Raw genomic sequence first — 21,114 nt, forward strand, 5'->3', positions numbered from 1 at the left:
TGTAACTCTGCTTGTGAGAACCCCAGGCCTGAGAAGATGTGTCAGTGGCCTACTGCCAGCTCTCCCACGTCAGCACTGACCCCAGTCCCGCTCAGGAATGCTATGAAGCTACACAGAAACTTGAGAAAAAATGTGTATGACATGTTTGACTAAAGGTAAGATCATAAAGAAGAGACAACCAGACAAGCTGATTTTTCCTAAATGTTCCAGAAGCCCCCAGCTCCCTTTTTGTCAGCTGGTTTAAATAAATTTGAGCCAGTTACATGTTGAGCAGGCTCTGATTTACAGGCTAATTTGGCTAAGAGTTTTGGTTTATGGTATATGTTCTTCAAATAATGTTTTTAATAAGAAAAAAGCAATTGCTCTAACAAAACATACATATATATCCTAGCATGGAATTGCTGATTACAAGGGACACAATGCAAACTGCAGAGTATACAAACCAAGCACAGAGGACAACAGAGATTCAGTAGTGTGGCGTGTCCAATAGCTAAACCAACATTTATTTATTTCACATACAGAGAGGAAGAACAGCAGTTATGTGACTTTGTATTTAAGTCATCTCCTTTATCTTGTAATTGTTTATGATATTTGCATTCCTGGTTATTTGTCACTGGTAGTATCCCTGAGAATCTGGAAGAGGCCGAGATATGTTGTGGAAGGCCCACTGTAAGATGCCATCAATGGAGTTCGGCTGCAATAGAAAAAAGCAGAAACAACACAATAGTTCGATATTGCACACAACCCTGGATTCAATCCCAAAGATAACAAAGATGCATTCATCAGGATTTATTGCTAAGTAGATGTATAACAAAAAGTCATTCTACAAAGTTGTCAAACCCCAAAACTAATTGTCTAGTAAAAGGAAACTCAGCTGTCTTTACTGGAAGAATTTATAAGCATGCTCTTAGGCAACTGTTGTGTAATAACTGGAAACTAAATTAGTAAAATAATTTTCCCAACTTACTGTTTCTGTTCTTAGTTTGATAGAAAGTGTGGTGAGTAATTAACAAAAACTGAAAGTATCAGAACTATTGTTATAGTTCTCTTCAAAAAGCCACAAAGCTTCCATCCATAGAGACTGATGCAGCAATTACAACCTCAAAGAAGCTGTTCAAAGAGGCAACACTTCTCTTCAATGTAAACTTCACATTTGGGAAGGGCACAAATGTTCTTCATAGAGTCAGACAAGCCAGCTCATTATACTGACATATTTAGCAAAACTATGGATACTGTGATTAAGCATGTCTTGCACATTGATCACAGCCTTTTTGAATGCTGCATACAAATTCTTTTACCACTGCTTGTAAAAAGTGTCTTGTAGAAACTGGCAGCAGGTTTGGAAGATGATTTTCAGTCCATCTTAAAATCTTAAATGACGTCCCACCAGCTCGTCTTTAATTTCAGCTTCCAGTGTGCAAATAACAGTTGACTTGCTAAAAGTGCACATCATTTCATCTAAAGTAAAGCTACAATTAACCTCAGTACAGCAGAGACAGAAAGGAAATCCAAAAGGCCCTTCATCACAGACCACACATTGACACATTGCTTATTGATTTGCCCTCCAGGCTGTATGGTAACTCATCTGCTGCCTGTGTGATGAGAACGTAAGCAGCCATCTTGTGTCTGACATGCTTTGTGTCCTTTGCATCACGTCTACATTTGTAGCATTATTGAGCCTCACTCACATCTCCGAGGATGGGGTCCACTTCATCTTTCTGGATGATGGGATCAGAGATGGAAGCACTCTGATCATGAATGAGTGTATTTTGAGCTGCTGGTGTAAACTAAAATTACACACATAAACAGGAAGGATTTCACAGATTAAACTATGCATATTCAGAAAATTAAATACTTTCAGTGTCTTTTTGTAGGTGCTTACAGACACACCTGCACACTTCGTGGTTCAGCCTCTTTCTCTGTAGAGCTGCCCCACAGCCTGGAGCAGGACAAGCAGATGGACATCCCTCTTAAAAAACACACAAAGACTGTGAGTCATGCTGCTCATATCATGTTTCTGTCAATCAATACACACTGTGAAGGTCACAGATGAACAGCTTCAAAGCCCTTCAGCTCGTAAATTACACTGGCTACATTGACTGAGAAACATTATGTTTTTGGTTAACATTCACTGAAACACAAAGGTGAAAATATTTGTGTGGCATCTGCGCCACTGGTATTACTTTGCAAAAACATTAATCCTCGAGTTTAGGAGAGAGCTCTCTAGAAATATACAATACACACTATAAATGTAAAAAAAAACTTAAATTGCTGTGTGACATGTGTACCCTACAATCCTTTTCTGTTATATCAGAGAGAAATGAGTGGTTGTCTTACTTTGTGAAGTGGCAGTTTGTATGGAAACACTCGAAACACTGGAGGCAGCGAGACAGATCCCCTCCAGTAAGGTGACAAACACCACACACTCCCCTCACACCGACACGCTCCCCATCTGAGCACTGAATACAGAGTTTGTTATGCAGCAAATAACACACAAGAATAAAGGCAAAAGGCAGAAAAATTGGAAGAATGACTAATTTACTGTCTTGTCTGTATTAAAATCTCTCATTTTGTTTGCTTCACATCATCAGATTTGACGATGTGAAACAGTGTTCACATATGATACTATGATTTGACAGAGGTTCAGAGCTACAGCTGTTTCAGTCCGAACAGATTTTCATATTCATCCTGGCAAGCCTGAAACTTTTTCTCATTAGTGATATGTGCCATCTTCATTTATTTTCTGACCAGAAACACAGACATATACATATAAATAGAAACTTATTTCATTATGGGTATGCAATTTTCATGCAGAGGCCGAAAAAAAAAAAAAAAAAAAAAAAAAGATGCAGCCACAGAAATCAAATGGTTAATGGAAAAAGAAACTTTATTAGTGCTTCACCTGATTATTTCTGCCACTGGATACATTCACAGAGCTTGTGACACTCGTGAGGGAAGACGACATTGAAGGGTAAAATGAGACATCTGTGATGGAGGTAGGGGGGTTTTTGTTTGTTTGCTGAGGCTGAGCCAGAAGAGCCTGGATACAATTTATTGAAATGATAGTTAACATCAGAAAATACAGTCCGTCTTTGCTCAAAGCAAACCAAATCCTTTTAAGCTTTAATGATGCTTTGCAATAATGTGCTATTGTAAATAAGTTTGATGGTTCACATTGTCCCTCCTGTACACATGCAAATTACTGGAAATGTTAAAGAAGCAGATGGTTTTTTTTTTTCCTTAGCTTTACTATAAACCCTGAACTATGACCAAAGCAGTGATTTAACTGTAAAATTAATTATACATGTTTGCAAATATTCTAATAGAAAAACAAATCTCTGGCACTTACTTGTAAAGGCAGTGGGGGATTCTCTGTTTTTACTCTGCGCCCACAGCACCATTCACATTGCCAAGAGCCACTGCAGCGTGAAAAATGGAAGCACCTTTAAACCCTTGCATTGTAAATCAAGGTATCGTTAAACAAACACACTTACACCAATACATGAAAATTTACACACTTTTAACCCTTTCATTACTCACTTGGGTATGGAGGTCAGCGGGGGGTCAAGGCAAGTCAGGTGAAAGGCTCGAGGACAGCCATCGCAACAAATCAGCTCCCCTCCATCCTTACATACCGCACATTCATCATCATTACAGTGAATCTACACACACACACACACATTATAAATGCATGCTGTTGCAGTAACAAACTCACATTCATTAAAACACTGAGTTTGTTTTTAAGACAAGAGGCTGCTACCATGCTTGTGGCTGTCTCCCCCTTGTGGTGAAATGTGGTCTTGACAGACTTGGATGTGTCCGGTTTTGTCTCTGCTAAGCCTCCAGAGTAAAACCCCTCAGCAACTTCAATGCACTTTCTGGTGGTCTCTGTTGGATGAAAACAGTTCTCACTGTGGCACATCTCAGATATACTGTTGCTTAAATTTATTAGAGGAAATAGCCATATTACATTAATTGATGACAATGTAAATTTACATCTAGTTTCCTGATGATTTCAACTCATTTTAACAGTATTTTCCATGACTCACCACCTGACCCGTACTCCTGCTTGATTTGTATCTTTTCTCTTTTTTCATGGCTGACTGGCAAATCTTTAGAAAAGGCCTTGGAGGAGGAGGATGCCGGCACTCCTTTCTGAACTGAAGAAGACACTTGTACACCTGTGGCAGACATCGGTTAAATTGAGCATGTAGTTAATATTAGTCGTAGTGAATTACTGTGATGAAAATAACTATTACAGTTTCCTGATGGCAGCGGTGGGGCTGGAGCTTCACTCTTCAGTCTGTAAAGCTTCATTTTATTCCCTGAAATAAAAACACATCACACAAGGTTGTTTTTATAATAAATGCATAATTAATTTTGTTAAAACAAATGTTGACTGTCCCATGAATATATTCTTTTAACTTGACAATGGAAAGAAGTATTTTTTTTCTTTCTTTCTTTTCTTTCGGGTCTGTTGTAACTGGTGTCGCTGTGTTGGAGGACAGAAACAGGACTGAGGGACATGACCTGCTCCATCACTTGTCTTGGCACGATAATCTGAATGCCTGGAGTTTGTCCCACTGCCCTCATGATTCCTTTTCTTGCTGTTAGAAGTTTTGAGACCTCCAGAAGATCTGTTTTCACTTTTGGAACTTGCAGCATCCTGTCCTGTCATAAAAATCAACAATAAAATAAGAAACAACGATATATATGTAGAAACTGTAGACCTGGATACACGTGTTCTAACATCAGTAAGAATGAAATAATAAAATATTTTGATGGAATTTGGAGGTCACATACTAGAATGCAAGTTAGCAAGCAGCGTCTGCAGCTTTGGGTAGCTGTCTACATTATAGTCTTTGGATAAGTTCTTCCAGAAAGCCTGGATTGTGGATCTATTCTGCTCTAACAACCACGACAGAAGGAAGTACATGGCCTTGTGGATCCCCTCACTACCCTCCTTTTCCAGAGTGTCCTAAAAAACAACAAGAAGTCCAGTTTATGAGTTCTGTAGTCTGAAAACAGCTAATTCTTATACAACAGAAGCAAAAAGTCTAGTTATTTGATGACTAAAACTTCCTTATGATGGGACAAATCTAAATCAAATAATTGTAAATTATTTTGGAAAACATGAGAGTGATTAGTTGAAAAGAAAGTCCCAATAATATAAGAATAATGGTTTCTTAATAACTTCTATTAGAAGATAAACTCTTCCACTTTGATTTCCTAACGCTTTCCCTTTCTTACCTTCAGCAGCTGCTCAGTAATGATGTTTTTGTCTGCCAAACCAAAGACAAGAGGGAAAGGGTCATTCACAGCCATGGCGATGTCGGTACGAAGCTCTCTTAGCAGACAGCGCAGGTTTGTGTCTCTTTGAGCCTCCACTCTGGACATGATCTACTTTGAGTCAAGTAAGATTTGAAGTGACCTGATCAGACCTGAGATCATGCAAGTTATCTGGGTTCAAGAGGTGTGTCCTTCTCAGGGAAGGAAACACTGTGCAGGTGCCTTGTCGGATCTTGCCAGGATATTTTTTACATCTCTAAACAACCATCTTTCATGTTCTTTTTTCATATTATCTTATACTTTTTAAATGATCTATTATATATTCCTGTATATGATTATGTTTATGTAAAGTTTTGAAGACTTTCAATGCATGTTGCACACCAGGGAGGCAAACCCTTTAGATTTGTGTCTCTATGGAACTCATTTGTCCACTAACAGCACTAACCGACTCCACCTAGGGGAATACCTGTCCTCTTATATCAGCAGAGTTCACCTGATGTGTCACAATGACAGTTTTCTTCCTAAAAGGTTCTTTCCATTTCAACTTCCCCTCACCTATCAGGTTTTTAGACACTGACTCATCTCAGGGAACTATCCATTAGTGTGATAATTAGGACTTTGCAATGGACAGGAGATAATCAAAGTGATGAACAATTAACTGATTGACAGATTGACTGCATGACTGGTTGGCTGCTAAACTCTCCGCCTGATAGCTGTTGTTCCTCATTTACTCTTCAATAAAATCTTTTTCAAACAAGGCTCAGGTACAGCTGGAAAATCACATGTTAAACACCCTTTATGTTTGTTGCACTTGCTGTCTACAACATATGAAAGCTACAGAAATTTGCAACAACCCATTTAGGCCAAAAATTTTCGTGGAACACCTTATGTCTTTATAGATATTAGTCTTTGCTGTCTACTGTCATTATTTGCATTTCAACTGAAGAGTTATACTCTTGTGGGTAGTATTAATTCTCTTTCAGGACTTATGTGGAAAACCAGTCTATTTGTTTAGGTCATATTTATGGATCTATTCATTTTCTCTCTATGCCTGTTTAAGTGAAATCTCACTAAAACTTGCCAGATTTCTGCGGTATAATAGACATAAAATCTAGGATGAAATAGAGAAAGAGTAGACCATCTTGCTGCAAGGTGAATGTTGATGGTTAGGAGAGTGAAGCCCTTTAATCTGTAATTTATTAATCATTAAACATTATTACATTATTCATACGGGTGAACAAGGACCACTTCTACAGAAGGACGTTCACAACATACATGTTACATTATTATATACAGTGCAGTGCATTACAGTGGATTGTTATATGTGTATTACTGACATGAAGGGATGGGGAACTGGAAGGAGAGTGGGTTTTAGGAAGGAAAGAAGGAAAAGGAGTGGGTTATTTGAAGGAATGAGGAGTTGTGATAGCAAGTTGTCTTTTTATTTTTTCAACCACAGTATTGTTTGTTTTATAAAAGTTAAACCCATAGAGAGAGAGAGTGTGTGCCACGTTTTCACAGCTACTTTTAGGTGAACCTACTGGAAGTTGACGCTTGTGGGAATATCAAATGACACATGTTTTGTCATGAGATGCTATAGAGAGAGATGCTATAAAACATTCTTAGATGGTCAACCTCCTTCCAGAGTGTGTAGACCCTGAAAGGCAGGTCAAAGGTCAAAGATCAAAGATCAGAACAACGTGCATGCGTGCTGCAGACATTCAGACATGTTCAGCCATTTGGGAAAATGGCTGACCCCCACCCCAACTTTTTCTCCTTCTGTGTTTAGGCATCATTTTTGGTGCTTTCCCTTTTTTTATATATATATAAAAAAATACAAAACATAAAAGCGAAAAGAACTTCATTGGTTGTCCTGTTTTTCTCCATTCTCATTTCCCCCAAACTGATTTTTTTTGTTGTTGTTGTTGTTGTTGGTTTTCATTGCAACATGTGTTTCTTCTCTTTTTCTCCTCCAGTCACTTACATATTGACAAAGTATACAATATCTTACAACTGAACAAGACTGAAAGATAACATTTGATTTGTCCAATCAGATACAAGGCCCATAATCCCATATCCAATTAGAGAACTCAACTGGAAGCTAACCAGTAGTAAGCAACACAACAAGCCTATGGTGTGAAGGGAGCTGTCCAAATGCAGCTCTGCATTAACACGAGCACCCGCCCTCAGGAACACTGGGCTCTGCTGGTTTGTCCAGCTTGATGTCGATCACTGGGACGGGTCCTGTTAGGGAAAAGTCACACAGTTGACAAAAATAAAGTAAAGCAAAATGTTAGCATGCAGCAAGTCACAGACAAAGACATCAGTCATTCTCTTGCACTTTCAAACATCTACCGTCACGCATCCTCTCCAGCTGTCACTTCCCTGACAGCCACTACGTGGCGCTGTACTTGTGAATCCAATATTGCTCGACTCTTTGCATTCCTTCCCTCTTAAGCATAAAAGATTAAATGGCTGATGCCTCTGTAGACAATTGGCTGGACTGTCTATTTGCACTGGTGCCAGTAGCCACTAAGAGATTAAAAACAAGATGCCCATTTCTCGGCTTCTTGGCTCTCAGCACAGTGAGTCACAGAGGCTGTAAAGGATACTGCCTTCGGGATTAGCGTCGTCCAGGCTTTCCATTCCAGGTAGGGCTGCTGCAACGCGACGAAACAGCTAAGATGAGGTAGAAAATAGGAGAGAGGGTGGAGAGAAGAGGCAGTGGCAGAAAAAAGGGATAAAAAGATGTCAGAAAGTTAAAATCTGTACAAATGTGTATCAAAAGTCCTGTATCATGTAGGTTGAAATGTTTTTATGTAAACAAATGGTAATTTTACATGCGTGGTGCTCTGTTTCATATTGCCACTATGCTGGAGCTGGCTAATTCTTCCATTTCCATAACATTTTTATGTTAAGAATGAATCTTCAAGGTTTAAATGCTGCTTGAATAAATTCTTTTAGCAATAACAATAAAAGTATTATGGTCGCTCATTTTTACAAAAGGGTCAATAAACTCCTGCACAATGTAAAGATTTGTGGTTAAAATAGTCTGTAAAAAAGTGTTTAAAGACTCAAATGTTAAATTTCTATGTTAGTACATTTAAATTAGATTATTACATTTACATTATTATTTATAATTTTATACTGGGCTATCTCTGTTCTCTTTTGGATGAAATGGAAATAATCCCCAAAGTTCATACTAAAAACTATGGCAAGGCCTCGTTTCACCATTGTGGGGCCCTCCTGTGGAACGGCCTGTCTGAGAACCTCATGGCTTCAGATACTGTGGATGTTTTTAAAGAGGCTCAATACCTACCTTTTAAGCTTAGCTTTTGACTTGTTTCCATTGATTTGGTTATGTATTTTCAAACTAATTTGTTCTTATTTAATTATTTATTCATTCAGTTTAATTGTGACTTATTTATTTAACTTTTTCTACTCTGTTTCTATTTTTTATCCATTTTAGCCAAGTGCATTGTTGATATAAATTATTTTATGTAGATTTTAATATATTCTTATTTTAGTTTTTATTTATTTATTTATTTATTTATTTATTTATTTATTTATTTATTTATTTTTCTCTCAAGTCCTGTTGGTCCTCCACCTTTACTGCCCAGCCTGCCCTGACTACGGGGTCATTGCCATTGTGATCATGGGTGGCTGGGGGCCCTTGAAACTTCTGAGGCTGTTTAATAAAATGCAGTCGTCTACTGTATCAAAGGCAGTGCTTAGATACAGTAGAACAAGGGAGTTGAAAGTTTCTATCGTCCAAGTTGCACCTGAGATTATTTACAATCTTTAAAAGTTCTGTCTCTGTACTGTGGTTTATCCTAAAACTGGATTGATATTTTTATTCAAAAACTCATTTCACTGAATACAGTGTGTGTATGGGAGGAGGGGGCTCCTATACCAGGTGAACTAAACACTGCACCCACAGGAGCATTCAGCAACAACTAAACAGTCCTTTTCCTTGTATTTCTGTCTGGTCTTTTTGCTCCTGAAGCAACATTTCTGTGACAGTTTATTAACAGAGCTGCTCTGGTCTCTTGCCTCCACTATCGGTGAGAACTCCAGCAGAAACAGTTACTAAACTTTCCTGCTTCCACCTCCATACCGTGCTCGGGCAGCAGAGACGAGATGATTCCTCCTGGGCAAAGCAGCAGCTAGCAATAGCTAATAAACATAGCAGTCTGACTAAATTTAGCAGATCAAATCTTTCATATAATTATCAGAACTGTTGTAAATTATAAATATACCTTTTCTGTTTTTTTCTATGTACTTATAGTAAAATTTAGGTGTCATTGGCTTGATCATGTTGGAAAGAGACAGTAGTTAACATGCTGTCAAGTGTTGCCCAAAATGCTGTAAAATATGATGAAACTGCAGGGATCACCTGTTTGACATTGCAGCCTGTCTTGGCACTGGTCTCGATGAACATGACGTTCAGCTCTTTGGCTCTCTGCTCTCCTTCTTCAATCGTGATTTGCCTGCAGGAAAATTGAGCCAGATTGAAAGCATGGGTTGATTCATTCAGTACTGACATGTTGCTTTCAAAAGCTTCATGTTTTATCTCACAAAATGATTCCAACTGTAGCTAAACGTTACAATTAAATATGAATTTTTTACCTCTTCTCCTCTAGATCTGTCTTGTTGCCTACTAGCATGATGATGACATCACCTCCTCTCTCTGTCCTGACATCATCAATCCATTTGCAGGTCTGCTGGAATGAATTCACATCTGTGGAGACCACAGCACCTATTTGAATCCAGTCTCCACCTTCTATCCAGTCTCTAGTTTCCATCTCAGTGGTGTTAAAAACCAACATATCTATACACATAGACATATGTAACAACAAACAGTGCCTACTTGTAATGTCATACACAACCACAGCCACTGTAGAGTCCCTTATGTAGCTTGGAATAAGGCTCCTGAAACGCTCCTGTCCAGCTGTATCCCACAGTTGCAGCCTTACCTACATATGCACAAATACATATTTTCAGTAACTGCTTTCACATTAACTGTTACACCACACACAGACTATAAGGATGTAATGGCCTTGCCCAAGGGGATAAGCTAGTATCAGCTCATGTGCAGGCTGGCAGAGGATAATATCCTGACTTAGAAACAGCATTAATACTTGCTGAAAAAGATGATGCATGGGTGAGGCTTATTAGGACAAGAAAAAGTCAATGCACCAACGCTATTACTACTAGAAATAACCTTGGGATAATCATGTTAGTGTGTAAAGAGAGAGCAGTAATTAAGCAAATCAAATCAAGGATTAGTCAAAGGAGAGGAAACTGGGGCGTTTAAAGCTGTTGGTACATCAAAGCCCTAAGTGTATTATTTCATCCTAAGGTGTACTTCTACATGCAAAACATTAATAAAGGAGTCCTACTGTCCGATCTTCCAGGTACATGGTTTTTGATAGGAAGTCAATTCCAATGGTTGCCTATGTGAGAGGGAAGAACAGGATAGGAAAAATAAACATTACATGTATCTCTGCACAATGTACTATTCCCAGGAGAAAGGTAGTTATTAAATCAAAGTAAATTACAATAAAAGCTAATAACAAAGCAAAAGTTCAAGCACAGATTGCAACATAAATCAATTTTTCAGGTGTTTTGGGCCAGAAAATGTTTGCGGTATCATTTTGCTGCTAATCTTTCTCAATATTGTTGATCACTTGGAGGAAAAAAACCTTTCTTTAAATTCTTGAGTGCAGGTACTGACCAGATCTATCAATAATCAAATCCAAATTCACATATTGTTCTATTTCTTCACTGAGTCTCACCTGATATGTGTTGTCAAAGCTGTCATACATGAATCTAGTGATGAGAGATGTTTTCCCCACTGAAATAGAGCACACAGATATTAATTTTGTTAATTAAGATCATTGAGACTCTTCACAATTCACTAATAAAATAAATTCCCTTGACAAAGTGACCAGGTATAACAACAATATAAACTCAACAGTAAATACTGCCATTGTAACTATTACTATCAAAATGATAAATACTAAAAATAAAAATAATCAACTTAAAGGCCACAAACTAAAAAGGACAAACTAAAGAAGTCTACTTCTCAAAAGTTAACAATATATCTGTGATAATTCATTAAATTTGCCAATCTTTACAACCAAAAAAATATCCTAGCAAAGTAAATCATTCACTTTTTAGGCTTTTCTTATTAATATTTGCACACATGTAAAAGTGGCATAAATATTGACCAAAAATTGCTGTATTGCTTTGACAAAATAACATGCTGAAGATTCTTTACTTTTAAGGGACATAAAAGAAGAATTTAACATTTCATTATGGTTTTGGGGGCTGCAACTATGATTTTTATGTCAAATATTCTTTCAGGGTAAAGAAAATTAGTTAAATTGAATCCTGAAAATTTGCAGCAGTTTTGTTTACAACTAAATATCTATTAAATGTCAAATTTTATTCTTTCATCAATAAAACATATTAAATAAACTATATTAGTAGATTGTCTTGCTTGCTTGAGAACATACTGTCAGAGAACTGGGATGAAAATACCTATTATGTAAAATTATGTGCTTGTTTGATCATCCTTAAGGTGGATGGAGTTATCTGTGAAGACCAAGGTGAGCCGTCTTTATTTACATCTCAAGCCAAGCACCATCTTTAGCACCATTTTATATGGGGCCTCCACATGAGTGAAGGAGCACAGGACTTTTCCAACAGGCTGCTGCCCGCAGGAAGAGTCCTCTGTGCAGACAGCAGTAGTTTGAAGCCCGCGATGGGCAGTGGCCACAGCAGGCCCTGGTTCAGCACCTTGGACAGCAACATTGCAGTACAGGCCACACAAACGGAGAGAAGCTGTTAGTCGACATACAGCCATCTCACAGACATGCAGCACACACACACTGAGGCAGCACAATGTAAGACTCACACAGTACTCAGATTGCTGTCATATAAGCCGTAATTATGAGGGTGCCATGCTTTGATATTGCTTTTTCCCCCCACATCCCTTTGGATGTCTAATAACCGAACGCTTATTAAGGCAGCTTTACAGCGCTAAACCATTATCGATCTGCTCCTTCTGAATTTGTGCCATCACATCAAACCACAACCATCCCCACCCCGAACAGATGGGTTATTGAATACATGGTATAATGTTGTGAATCTGTCAAACATGTTTTTATTTGATAATTTATGGCACCGAACAGGAGACTGCGTGATTTGGAGATGCTACAGACATCGCCAGCCTAGGGTGTGTCCCGAACTGACACATGGGGAACTGTTTGTTATCCTCTCTAAAAGAAAAACAAGAAACCCACTGGTCGAAGAAATGTTAAACGTATTCATATAATAGAATAACGGATCTGACATATCAGAAATGAGTAATGTAGCTAGAAAAAATAAGCAGGTTTTATTTAAAAAAAAAATAAAGCATATTTGACGGTCATTGCAGCACATCACAACATCCACATTCATATCGCCTGTTATGATACGAACTATGACCATTTGTGACAGACAAATAATCCACAAGGACATCATATTAATTCAAAACGCATTTTAATTTGACCAATCGCTCTGGTCATATTCAATTCCGGGGTTTAATTTATGTGTATGCGGATTTTTTCTTTCATTTTTTTCCACCCCGGTTAATCAAATTCCCTTTTGCCTCAGTACGAGAAGTAACATGGGCGTCACATACAGCAAAACTAGCCCGGCGCTTCTTCTGGATTCACTTTAACCTCTCAAAATCAACACAGATTACATACATGGCCTTGAGCAAATACGCATGTTTGATGAGGATAACCCAAACCTCCCCGACCACTGACTTACCGCTTTGTTCTCCCAAAAATACAAGTTTAAATTTCCTCAGGGGATTCCCCAAATCTCCTCCAGCTGACATGGTGGCAGAAAAAAAGCTCAACTTGGATTATTTTATATGTTCTAATCGTTCGGCGTCTCTTTCTCCGCTGTGGATGCGCAGGGGGATCCTCCTCCACTCACAGAATGATGGGAATGCAGCTCAGCAGCCCACTGTCAATTTAGGGAGCTCGTGCGCCTGCGCGACCTCACCTATTTCAGTCTCTCACCTTGCCTCTTGGCTTAAAACCAAACAAAATTGTTCATGCTTTGGGGTATAAGTAATAAAACATATATAGAAATAACACTATAATAATAATAATAATAATAATAATAATAATAATAACAATAATATAAACCAAGTTAAGTATGTTTCTGGTTAATGATTATCAGAAGAGTATGAGGATTACAGCTTCACAGCATTGTTATCTCTATGATTGTCTTTTAAATGTTAGAGAAATCTTGGTGGCATTGCAATCAAATGAACTGATCTGAAATGTGTAGATACATTTTCCAGCTACTTAAGATCAAATTTTCTGAAAGTTCATGAGATTCCTGTAAAGGTGCATTTTTAAAAGCTGTCACATCAGAGGCAAAGAAATTGTGATTTCCACTCCCTGGTAAATTGTAAAAATGGCTTTCAGCCATAGCTGATGTAAAATGCAAACATCTCATTCAAGTTTTGTGTTTGATGATAGCAGTCTATCTGTGGATTCAATCATCTTGAAAATTACACTTTGCCTTTTTGGATAAACTTAATCCAATTGTTTCCAATAATTTTTCAGGTCAAATGTAATGCGACTCAGTGGCATCCTTCACTAATAGTTCTTTTCAAACCCAAGATAGTAAATCCTTTTAATAAGCCATAAAATATATCATAGAGCTGTTTTACTTGCAACGTAAACATGATCAAGTCAGACATGTATGACTAATCTTAAATTTTCCAAAGCCCTGTTGTCAGTTAACAAAAATGTCATACTGCATTTTTCAATAAATATCTCAGAGATTTTGTGCTTGCATCTTAGGCAATTTAACCAATTTTATAATTTATTTTTTTACAATAACATACAACGATAATGCATCCTTTACAGTGTATCATTCTGCATTCAACTCTTTCTCAAAATAAAAACATCAGTATCATTTTGTCCAAAATGATTATATTTACCCTTAATGTTCAAAGTCAAAAAGCTCTGCCTCCTTCTCTTTCCAAAAAGCAAAACTGCGATCTATGTATTTACAAATTTCTTCGTTGCTGAAACAGGAGAAGTCTGTGTCGCTGCCACTCTCGTCTGGAGTGGCACTTTGAACAACAACCTTAGGCACAGATTTGGAACCTGGCAGCGGTGATAACGACGATGGTGATAATGGACAGCAACATGGTCTTGATTCACCAAAGAAGCTAGCTTTGAGGTCTTCAAAGCCGTCACTCCACTGTCGCCTCCCCGACTTGATTTCCTGGAGAACAGCCTTGTGGAAATCTCGAACCTTCTCCCAGGGGAAGCAGCCAACATGGTCAAAAACTTCAAAACAGAGGAGATGTCTCATCTTCCTCTCCTCAGGTGACAGCTCTTGCTCTAAAATGTGGAAGTAACCCAGCATAAAGAGGTCAAGCGTCAAGCTATCATGGGTCATTGCAACACCATCCACATCTGGCAGGAATTGCTCTGGGGAGTAGGTCACCTGGGGATGTGAATTTTGTGAGAGGACAGATGAGGTAGACAAACAGGACTTCTGAGCATCTCGGAGTTCCAGTTTATTCATCCAGGAGTTCAGCATTTTGTCCACAGCACCTCGTTGTTGGCAGAACTGAAACAGGGAGGTGATTTTCTGTTGTGACTGTGCTGTTGCCACTCTCCCTGTTGCTGCCAGCTGTCCCTGTCTTTGCCTTGCTGCCCTCACTGAAATAGCATAAGCAGACTTCTTCCAGTGGCTCAGAAACAGCACAACTATACGCTCTTTTCTTAAACTGGTAGTCTCCAAAACAGGTGCACATTTTTTAGAAGCATCATGGCTGATGCCTGTATTTACATTATGGCTGTTTACTTCAGAAGGTCCATCTTCATACTGGCTCATCAATCCTTGTCTTCCTTGTATAACACCAGCAAAGGGATAAATTCCACCAATCTGACTCTCAAAGTTGGACCTAAGATTTCTTACTGAGACCCCAGACTCTTGGATCTCCCTCTCCACCCTCTCCCTTCTTGCTCTGCTGTAGCTGTTGCTCTCCAAACGATGGCTGAAGGCAGATGCCATCCCAATGTGTGGTATCCTACATCCACTGGATGTCTCTGTAGGCTTCTGTGTTATCTCTTGGCCCTGTTGCATCAATCCCTGGTCTAAATCAATTCCAGTAGCATCTCTAATTTCCTGCAAGCCCTTCATTCCCTCCACCATACCTTCCACCATCCTCCACTCACCCTCTTTTTCCGATGCTTGAGTCAGATTAGCCACCAGCAGAGACATACTCCGAACAATCTCTGAGACACGGCTGCACCAAACAGGCAAAGCCAGGCGCATTTGGTCCTCAGAGTCCATCTGTTGTAGGACCTCCTTGTTGAGGGAAATGTTGACTATAGGATCAGGTAAAATTGCTCTTAGCTCTTCAGTCAGTCTGGTGAGCTCTAGCTCATAGGCCTGGCAGCGTTTCTGCAGTGAAACAGACTCAATCTGCTGCTGGAGATAAACCAGGTCCTCCTCTGTTAAGAGCTCACCAAAGGGCCCCAAAACAGCATTGTGAGTCTGGGAATACTTCCAACCATCCACTGGCACATAGCCATTCATCATATCCTGTTAGTAACACAAAAAGATATCAGCTAAAAAGATTAAGAGGTTATTTTGTTTAATAGTTCAGCTTTGAGGTGCTTTGAGACTCTTTTGCACAGAGTTTCAAGGCACAGATGAGGAGTACCTGTCTCCTCTGCTCCTCCTCATCCTGAAGCCTGACCTGCAGCTGCCGGACCATCACCTGTCGTTTCCATTCTGCTATAGGGCGACCTCTTTCATCGTGAGTGGGTACCAGGGAGTCAATGTCAGCCAGGATCACATCGACGATTGGTAACTCCTCCAGCACTTCCTCGCTGTCAAGTCGCTGTTAGCAATCAATAATTTAAGTCAGAATGACACTGTTGACCTTTTTGTGGAATTACATTTGCTTGGATGAAAATATTGTCATAAAATGCATCTGTCTCCAGACCACACACACAAATTTGGCTTTTTATAACATAAGAAATATGTTTAATTATTTCAAAGCAGTGTGCTTCCATCAAATTAAAATGAGCAAATATTATTTAAAAATAAAACAAAAATCTAAATTTCAGAATTTGATGTGTTGTATTAGTTGTAATTAGGGATGTCCTAATCAAGATTTTATTTTTGCCACTGATATTAATCTCATCAGAGTCGTTTAGGATTGAGTATCGACCAATACTAATTCTCAGTACAATACTTGCATTCTCATTACAAACTATACATCATATATTTTGTAAAGAAAGTAAACAAATATCATTTTATATAAATTAAATGCTTTTTAAAGATACAGTAGCTATTAACAATATTGCAAAGTGGAATGCAAAATTTCAATGAAATAAAAAAAACTGACATAAAACTTTGAAATGCATATATTATCAGATGGTAACTCTTCCATTATAATTTTGAATGCAGGTTTTGTGTCATGAGGTCAGGGTTAGCAGTGAACACATCTCTGTATTGATATGCTAATTAGCCACATGCTAATCACCCTACATCTGCTGCTGTCCCAGCCAACTTAAAACAAGAGAAATCAAAGAGTTAGGTAAACTCAGACTCTGATACTGATCATCTAAAACAAGGCATGATATGCAGCTCGATCCCATACTTGTGATCAAATCGTAACAGCCTTATTTATTAGTTTCCCAACTTGTTTCTAAATTTGGTTTCACTACCAGTATCAGGTCTTTCAGATGGTCTAATATTTTTTCTGGACTTTCTTTAGTTTGCATTTGATGAGGATCTGTTAGCTTTAATGTTATTACGTATTCTAATGCCACACATGTTATGCATAGAAAGATCTTGTAACTTACTGTCAGCTAACAGACATTTGCCTTTACATTTTAAGCATCCCTGGAAGAAACCTATTACTGTTTTAAATAGTGTCTAACTGAAGGAGAAATGTAATTTATTTATAGTATTTCCCTGTTCTCTTTTACCCCCTGTAACATTTTACATGGCACTAAAAGTTTTAAATAAGTTTTTATGTCAAACTATTTTTCATGTGTCCAGACAGAAGACATCCCTGGAAGATTCTTTTATCTCATGGGGACTATCGTGGTTGAATGTCGGGTAAATTAAAAGATTTGTATATTAAATAAAATATGGGTTCTAGCATTGTCCCACCAATTAGGATTTGATGCCCAATTGTCTGTTTGTAAAAACCACAGCTTAGCAGTTAATGTTCCTAGCTATGACAGCTAGTAATACTGTTGAGATTTTTTTTGTTTGTTTGTTTTTTTGTTTGTTTGTTTGTTTGTTTGTTTTGTTTTGTTTTTTCTCAGTACCACAATGGCCAAAATGAGTCTTTTTCGTGGGCATTGGGTTTGAAATATTCCATATTAATCCTGGAATGTACAAGTCATCTTTTAAATGTATTTTAAACTTTGTGTGATTTAATGCTTGACTTTAAAGGGTGTGCAATCCAACTCACAGTTTGCCCAGTGAAGACTGCAGTGAGGCCAGCATGCCTCAGTGACCTAATAGCCTTTATGTGAGACATCGGTGTGAGGTCCCTCTCTGGAGGCCTCAGGTGATTGAGCGATGTCACCACTGAAAACCAAACAGTAAAAAAAAAAATACACCAAAGGTAAAAGGTCAAACACAACATTTTTTCTATTTGATTAATATAAATTTTGCATGTTAATGTATATTTTGTGCACAGTATTTCTAAATACTGAGGTCAGTGTTGGTTAAGTGTCAGCTGCATAACCTCGGCCTGCTCACCTGAGGAAGCCACCTGTACATGCTGGATGGAGCTTGTGGATTGTTTCTTTGAGGTGGTGGCAAGGATCATAGAGGAGGAGGTTACAGGAATGGAGGTGGGGTGGCGAGGCAAGGGAAGCACTTCCTTCACTGGCTGCTGGGGACACACACATATGGCAGGGATGAGCAATGCCATATAGACCAGCCCACCAAAATCAAAAGCACGTATGACTTTTATTTGAAAAAGATAATACAACCTCTTTTTTTTCTTCTTCTTTTTTTTAAAACATTGCTTTATTGACTAGAGGCCATGTGATGGACTTGCAACCTTTCCAGGCTGCACCCTGCCCTGTTCTCCCAGTAGCAGTTGGGATAGGCTGCCAACCGCCTGCAACCCTGCATTGGAATACGCAGGTAAAGCCAATGATGGATGGATGATGGATGGATGGATGCTTCAGTTACACTGGGAGTTGCTTAATGTAACAAATACTGTTCTTGTTTTGTATTGTCAGTTGTTGGAATTTTTGTTAACATATTTATAACTGCGATGGACTGGTGACCTGTCCAGGGTGTACCCTGCCCCTCACCTGCTAAATGCTGGGTTAGGCTCCAGCTTCCCCATGACCCTTAATGGACAAAGCAGTATAGATAATGAATGAATTGAATGAACTTCCATCCATCCATTTTCTGCAGCTTATCTGGGGTCAGGTCATGGTGGCAGCTTCCTAAGCTGGGAAACCCAGACTTCACTCTCCCCATCCACATTAACCAGCTTGTCCAGGGGGATCCCGAGGCGTTCCCAGGTCAGCCAAGAGATGTAGTCGTTCCAGCGTGTCCTGGGTCTTCCCCGGGGCCTCCTCTCAGTGGGACGTGCCTCACCAGGGAGGCATCCAGGAAGCATCTTGACCAGATGCCCGAGCCACCTCATCTGGCTCCTCTCAATGCGGAAGAGCAGCAACTCTACTCTGAGCCCCTCCCGGATCACAGAGCTTCTCACCCTATCTCTAAGGGAGAGCCCGGCCACCCTGCGGAGAAAACTCATTTCGGCCGCTTGTATTCACGAGCTCATTCCTTCAGTCACTACCCACAGCTCGTGACCATAGGTGAGGGTATGAACGTAGATCGACGGGTAAACCAAGAGCTTTGCCTTTTGGCTCAGCTTCTTCTTCACCACAACCGACTGATGCAGAGTCCGCATCACTGCAGACTCAACACCGATCCGCCTGTTGATCTCCCGCTCCATCCTTCCCCCACTCATGAACAAGACCCCGTGATACTTGAACTCCTCCACTTGGGGCAGGACCTCATTCCCGACCCGGAGAAAGCACTCCACCCTTTTCTGGCTGAGGACCATGGTTTCAGATTTGGAGGTGCTGATTCTCATGAATTAATGAATTTATGACATATTTTTGTTAACATATTTATAACCCACCATCTTCTCATTAATTGTCCTTTTCTTTTTTTTTTCTTTTGTTTTTAATGTTAAATTATGCTTCTTGTATTCTGTAAAGGACTTTGAATCACCTGTAATTGAATTGTGCTATACAAATATACTTGCTTAGCATTACTCAGATTCTGCAGTACACTTTTTCTTTTAATGTCATATTTGCTGCAATTTTTACAACTCGATGCATTTAGTAACTATAGCAGGCAGGCTTGTGTTGAGCAAGCCACCCTGTCTGCTCTGAACATCATTTTCCTTACTTCTGTACTACTGCTCTGAGGTAGGCATTTTATTTTAGTTCCTGTATACTGATAACTGGTCACCTTGTTGTTCTCCATGTTGATGCTGCTTTTCACACTGTTTCAGTGAAGGAGGAGCTCCTCTTTCTGAAAATAAAATTAACAAAATGTGAGACTGATAAAACAAACAAGAGGACCCCACTGGGGCAGAAATGTGAAACAGATCACACAGCAGTAAATGACTCTAAAGCAATCTGCTAAGAGGCTGAGACTCCTAATGGTGCACATGCACACACACAGTTTTATATATGACGACACAGACAGCAGCTTGTAAGATTTGAAGCTAAAATAAGAAGTGCTGGAATTGAACCCCAGAGAATGTACATTACCCCCCCCAGACTGCAAGCGAAAGCATGTTAGAGTTTGCAGACATGATTCAGATAACCAGCCGGAATTAAAGCATATTTTCAAGAGCTTCATGACACTCAATTGTCTGCCCACTAAGGGGACAATAGTTAATTTTCTCCTATGCAACAGCACAGCATAAGAAGTAGAGGCTATCTTAGTTGTAACTGTGAAGATTTTCTTAAAATGCATCATTTTGTAACTAGTCACTGTTATTTTATAGTCCACTTGATTTGACAGGTAACTGGTGTTTTTACTGTTCTTACCAACAGAAACTTCTTCATTCTTCTTACACTTAAAAAAATAAACTACACTAAACTACACTTTACTGGCAGCTCTTTGTAATGCAGGGTTATTGTTATCTTTAAGGAGATAAGTGAGAGACTTCCAGTTAAATAAAGATTATTAGAATAATCTGTTAAAAAATCATTTATATAACAATGACAAGGTCAATCTGTATGTCTAAAATGAGTATTCTTCATGTATATAAAGCATCACATAGAAAATAACTCAAAACTTAAAAGGTTTTTAATAATCCCATTTCACTCAGAAATAATTATGTGGGCAATAACTATAGTGATAACTGAAATTTATTTTATACTCACAATATAATCTTGACAGTCCAGTAATGGCAAAAAAAAAACGATGGCGGGTTTCAAAAATGAAAAAGAAAATAATTCAATTAAACAATGAAAAGAAGCAGAATGTTCTGAGACTGATGTACACTCTTCACACAGTAGAAGCCAATAAACAGAAAACTAAGTAGCAGCATCACCTGGACCCAAACTTCAGACAGGGGGCCTTCTTAGTTTGCATAATTAAAGGGGTGGGATAGGATGACCTGGACCTGGAAGTATAGGTTGAAAGCACTGTGAATGTACAGTAAGTGAGAGGCGAAATACTGTATAGTACTGGACATGTGTGCTTAGATGTATGTGA

The 21,114-nt window shown here is 38.9% G+C and overlaps 3 protein-coding genes across 4 annotated transcripts; all 3 read right to left on the reverse strand.

Moving 5' to 3' along the window:
- Positions 1–465: 465 nt before the first annotated feature.
- aire (autoimmune regulator) lies at positions 466–6,377 on the reverse strand. The gene is made up of 13 exons (XM_041993366.1): positions 5,251–6,377; positions 4,804–4,978; positions 4,531–4,671; positions 4,260–4,325; positions 4,050–4,181; positions 3,761–3,888; positions 3,541–3,662; positions 3,350–3,419; positions 2,903–3,040; positions 2,338–2,459; positions 1,891–1,969; positions 1,689–1,787; positions 466–694 (listed from the first exon to the last, which is right to left on the reverse strand). Exons 1-13 carry the CDS (start codon positions 5,395–5,397, stop codon positions 611–613), a joined length of 1,503 nt encoding a protein of 500 aa, XP_041849300.1. The 5' UTR covers positions 5,398–6,377; the 3' UTR covers positions 466–610.
- A 65-nt stretch (positions 6,378–6,442) lies between these two features.
- On the reverse strand, positions 6,443–13,293 carry rab6bb (RAB6B, member RAS oncogene family b). Its single transcript, XM_041993367.1, has 8 exons — positions 13,111–13,293; positions 11,088–11,146; positions 10,692–10,745; positions 10,160–10,265; positions 9,919–10,030; positions 9,686–9,779; positions 7,902–7,968; positions 6,443–7,521 (listed from the first exon to the last, which is right to left on the reverse strand). Exons 1-8 carry the CDS (start codon positions 13,178–13,180, stop codon positions 7,457–7,459), a joined length of 627 nt encoding a protein of 208 aa, XP_041849301.1. The 5' UTR covers positions 13,181–13,293; the 3' UTR covers positions 6,443–7,456.
- Positions 13,294–14,102: 809 nt separating this feature from the next.
- LOC121644662 (espin-like protein) lies at positions 14,103–19,985 on the reverse strand. Of its 2 annotated transcripts, XM_041992756.1 has the most exons (5): positions 19,855–19,985; positions 18,109–18,241; positions 17,816–17,934; positions 16,046–16,225; positions 14,103–15,924 (listed from the first exon to the last, which is right to left on the reverse strand). In XM_041992756.1, exons 1-5 carry the CDS (start codon positions 19,867–19,869, stop codon positions 14,305–14,307), a joined length of 2,067 nt encoding a protein of 688 aa, XP_041848690.1. In that variant the 5' UTR covers positions 19,870–19,985; the 3' UTR covers positions 14,103–14,304. The 2 variants fall into 2 exon arrangements, with proteins under 2 accessions (XP_041848690.1, XP_041848689.1); XM_041992755.1 differs by lacking the exon at positions 19,855–19,985 and having other exon boundaries at positions 18,109–18,338.
- Positions 19,986–21,114: the final 1,129 nt, after the last annotated feature.

This window comes from Melanotaenia boesemani, chromosome 8 (assembly GCF_017639745.1).
Source record: "Melanotaenia boesemani isolate fMelBoe1 chromosome 8, fMelBoe1.pri, whole genome shotgun sequence".
NCBI lineage: Eukaryota > Metazoa > Chordata > Actinopteri > Atheriniformes > Melanotaeniidae > Melanotaenia > Melanotaenia boesemani.

Bases quoted from the DNA above. Each gene is read 5' to 3' on its own strand.
- aire (XM_041993366.1), bottom strand. From the start codon at position 5,397: ATGTCCAGAGTGGAGGCTCAAAGAGACACAAACCTGCGCTGTCTGCTA. The intron at 3,889-4,049 runs GTGAGTCATGGA...TTCATCCAACAG, and splicing joins GCAGGAGTACGGGTCAGGTG to AGACCACCAGAAAGTGCATT. The intron at 2,460-2,902 runs GTGAAGCACTAA...CTCTGTATTCAG, and splicing joins CCAGTGGCAGAAATAATCAG to TGCTCAGATGGGGAGCGTGT.
- rab6bb (XM_041993367.1), bottom strand. From the start codon at position 13,180: ATGTCAGCTGGAGGAGATTTGGGGAATCCCCTGAGGAAATTTAAACTT. The intron at 10,266-10,691 runs GTAGGACTCCTT...GTGCATATGTAG, and splicing joins TGTACCTGGAAGATCGGACA to GTAAGGCTGCAACTGTGGGA. The intron at 10,031-10,159 runs GTAGGCACTGTT...TGGTCTCCACAG, and splicing joins GGTTGTGTATGACATTACAA to ATGTGAATTCATTCCAGCAG.
- LOC121644662 (XM_041992755.1), bottom strand. From the start codon at position 18,283: ATGGCATTGCTCATCCCTGCCATATGTGTGTGTCCCCAGCAGCCAGTG. The intron at 17,935-18,108 runs GTGAGCAGGCCG...TTTGGTTTTCAG, and splicing joins TGTACAGGTGGCTTCCTCAG to TGGTGACATCGCTCAATCAC. The intron at 15,925-16,045 runs GTACTCCTCATC...TGTTACTAACAG, and splicing joins AGGAGGAGCAGAGGAGACAG to GATATGATGAATGGCTATGT.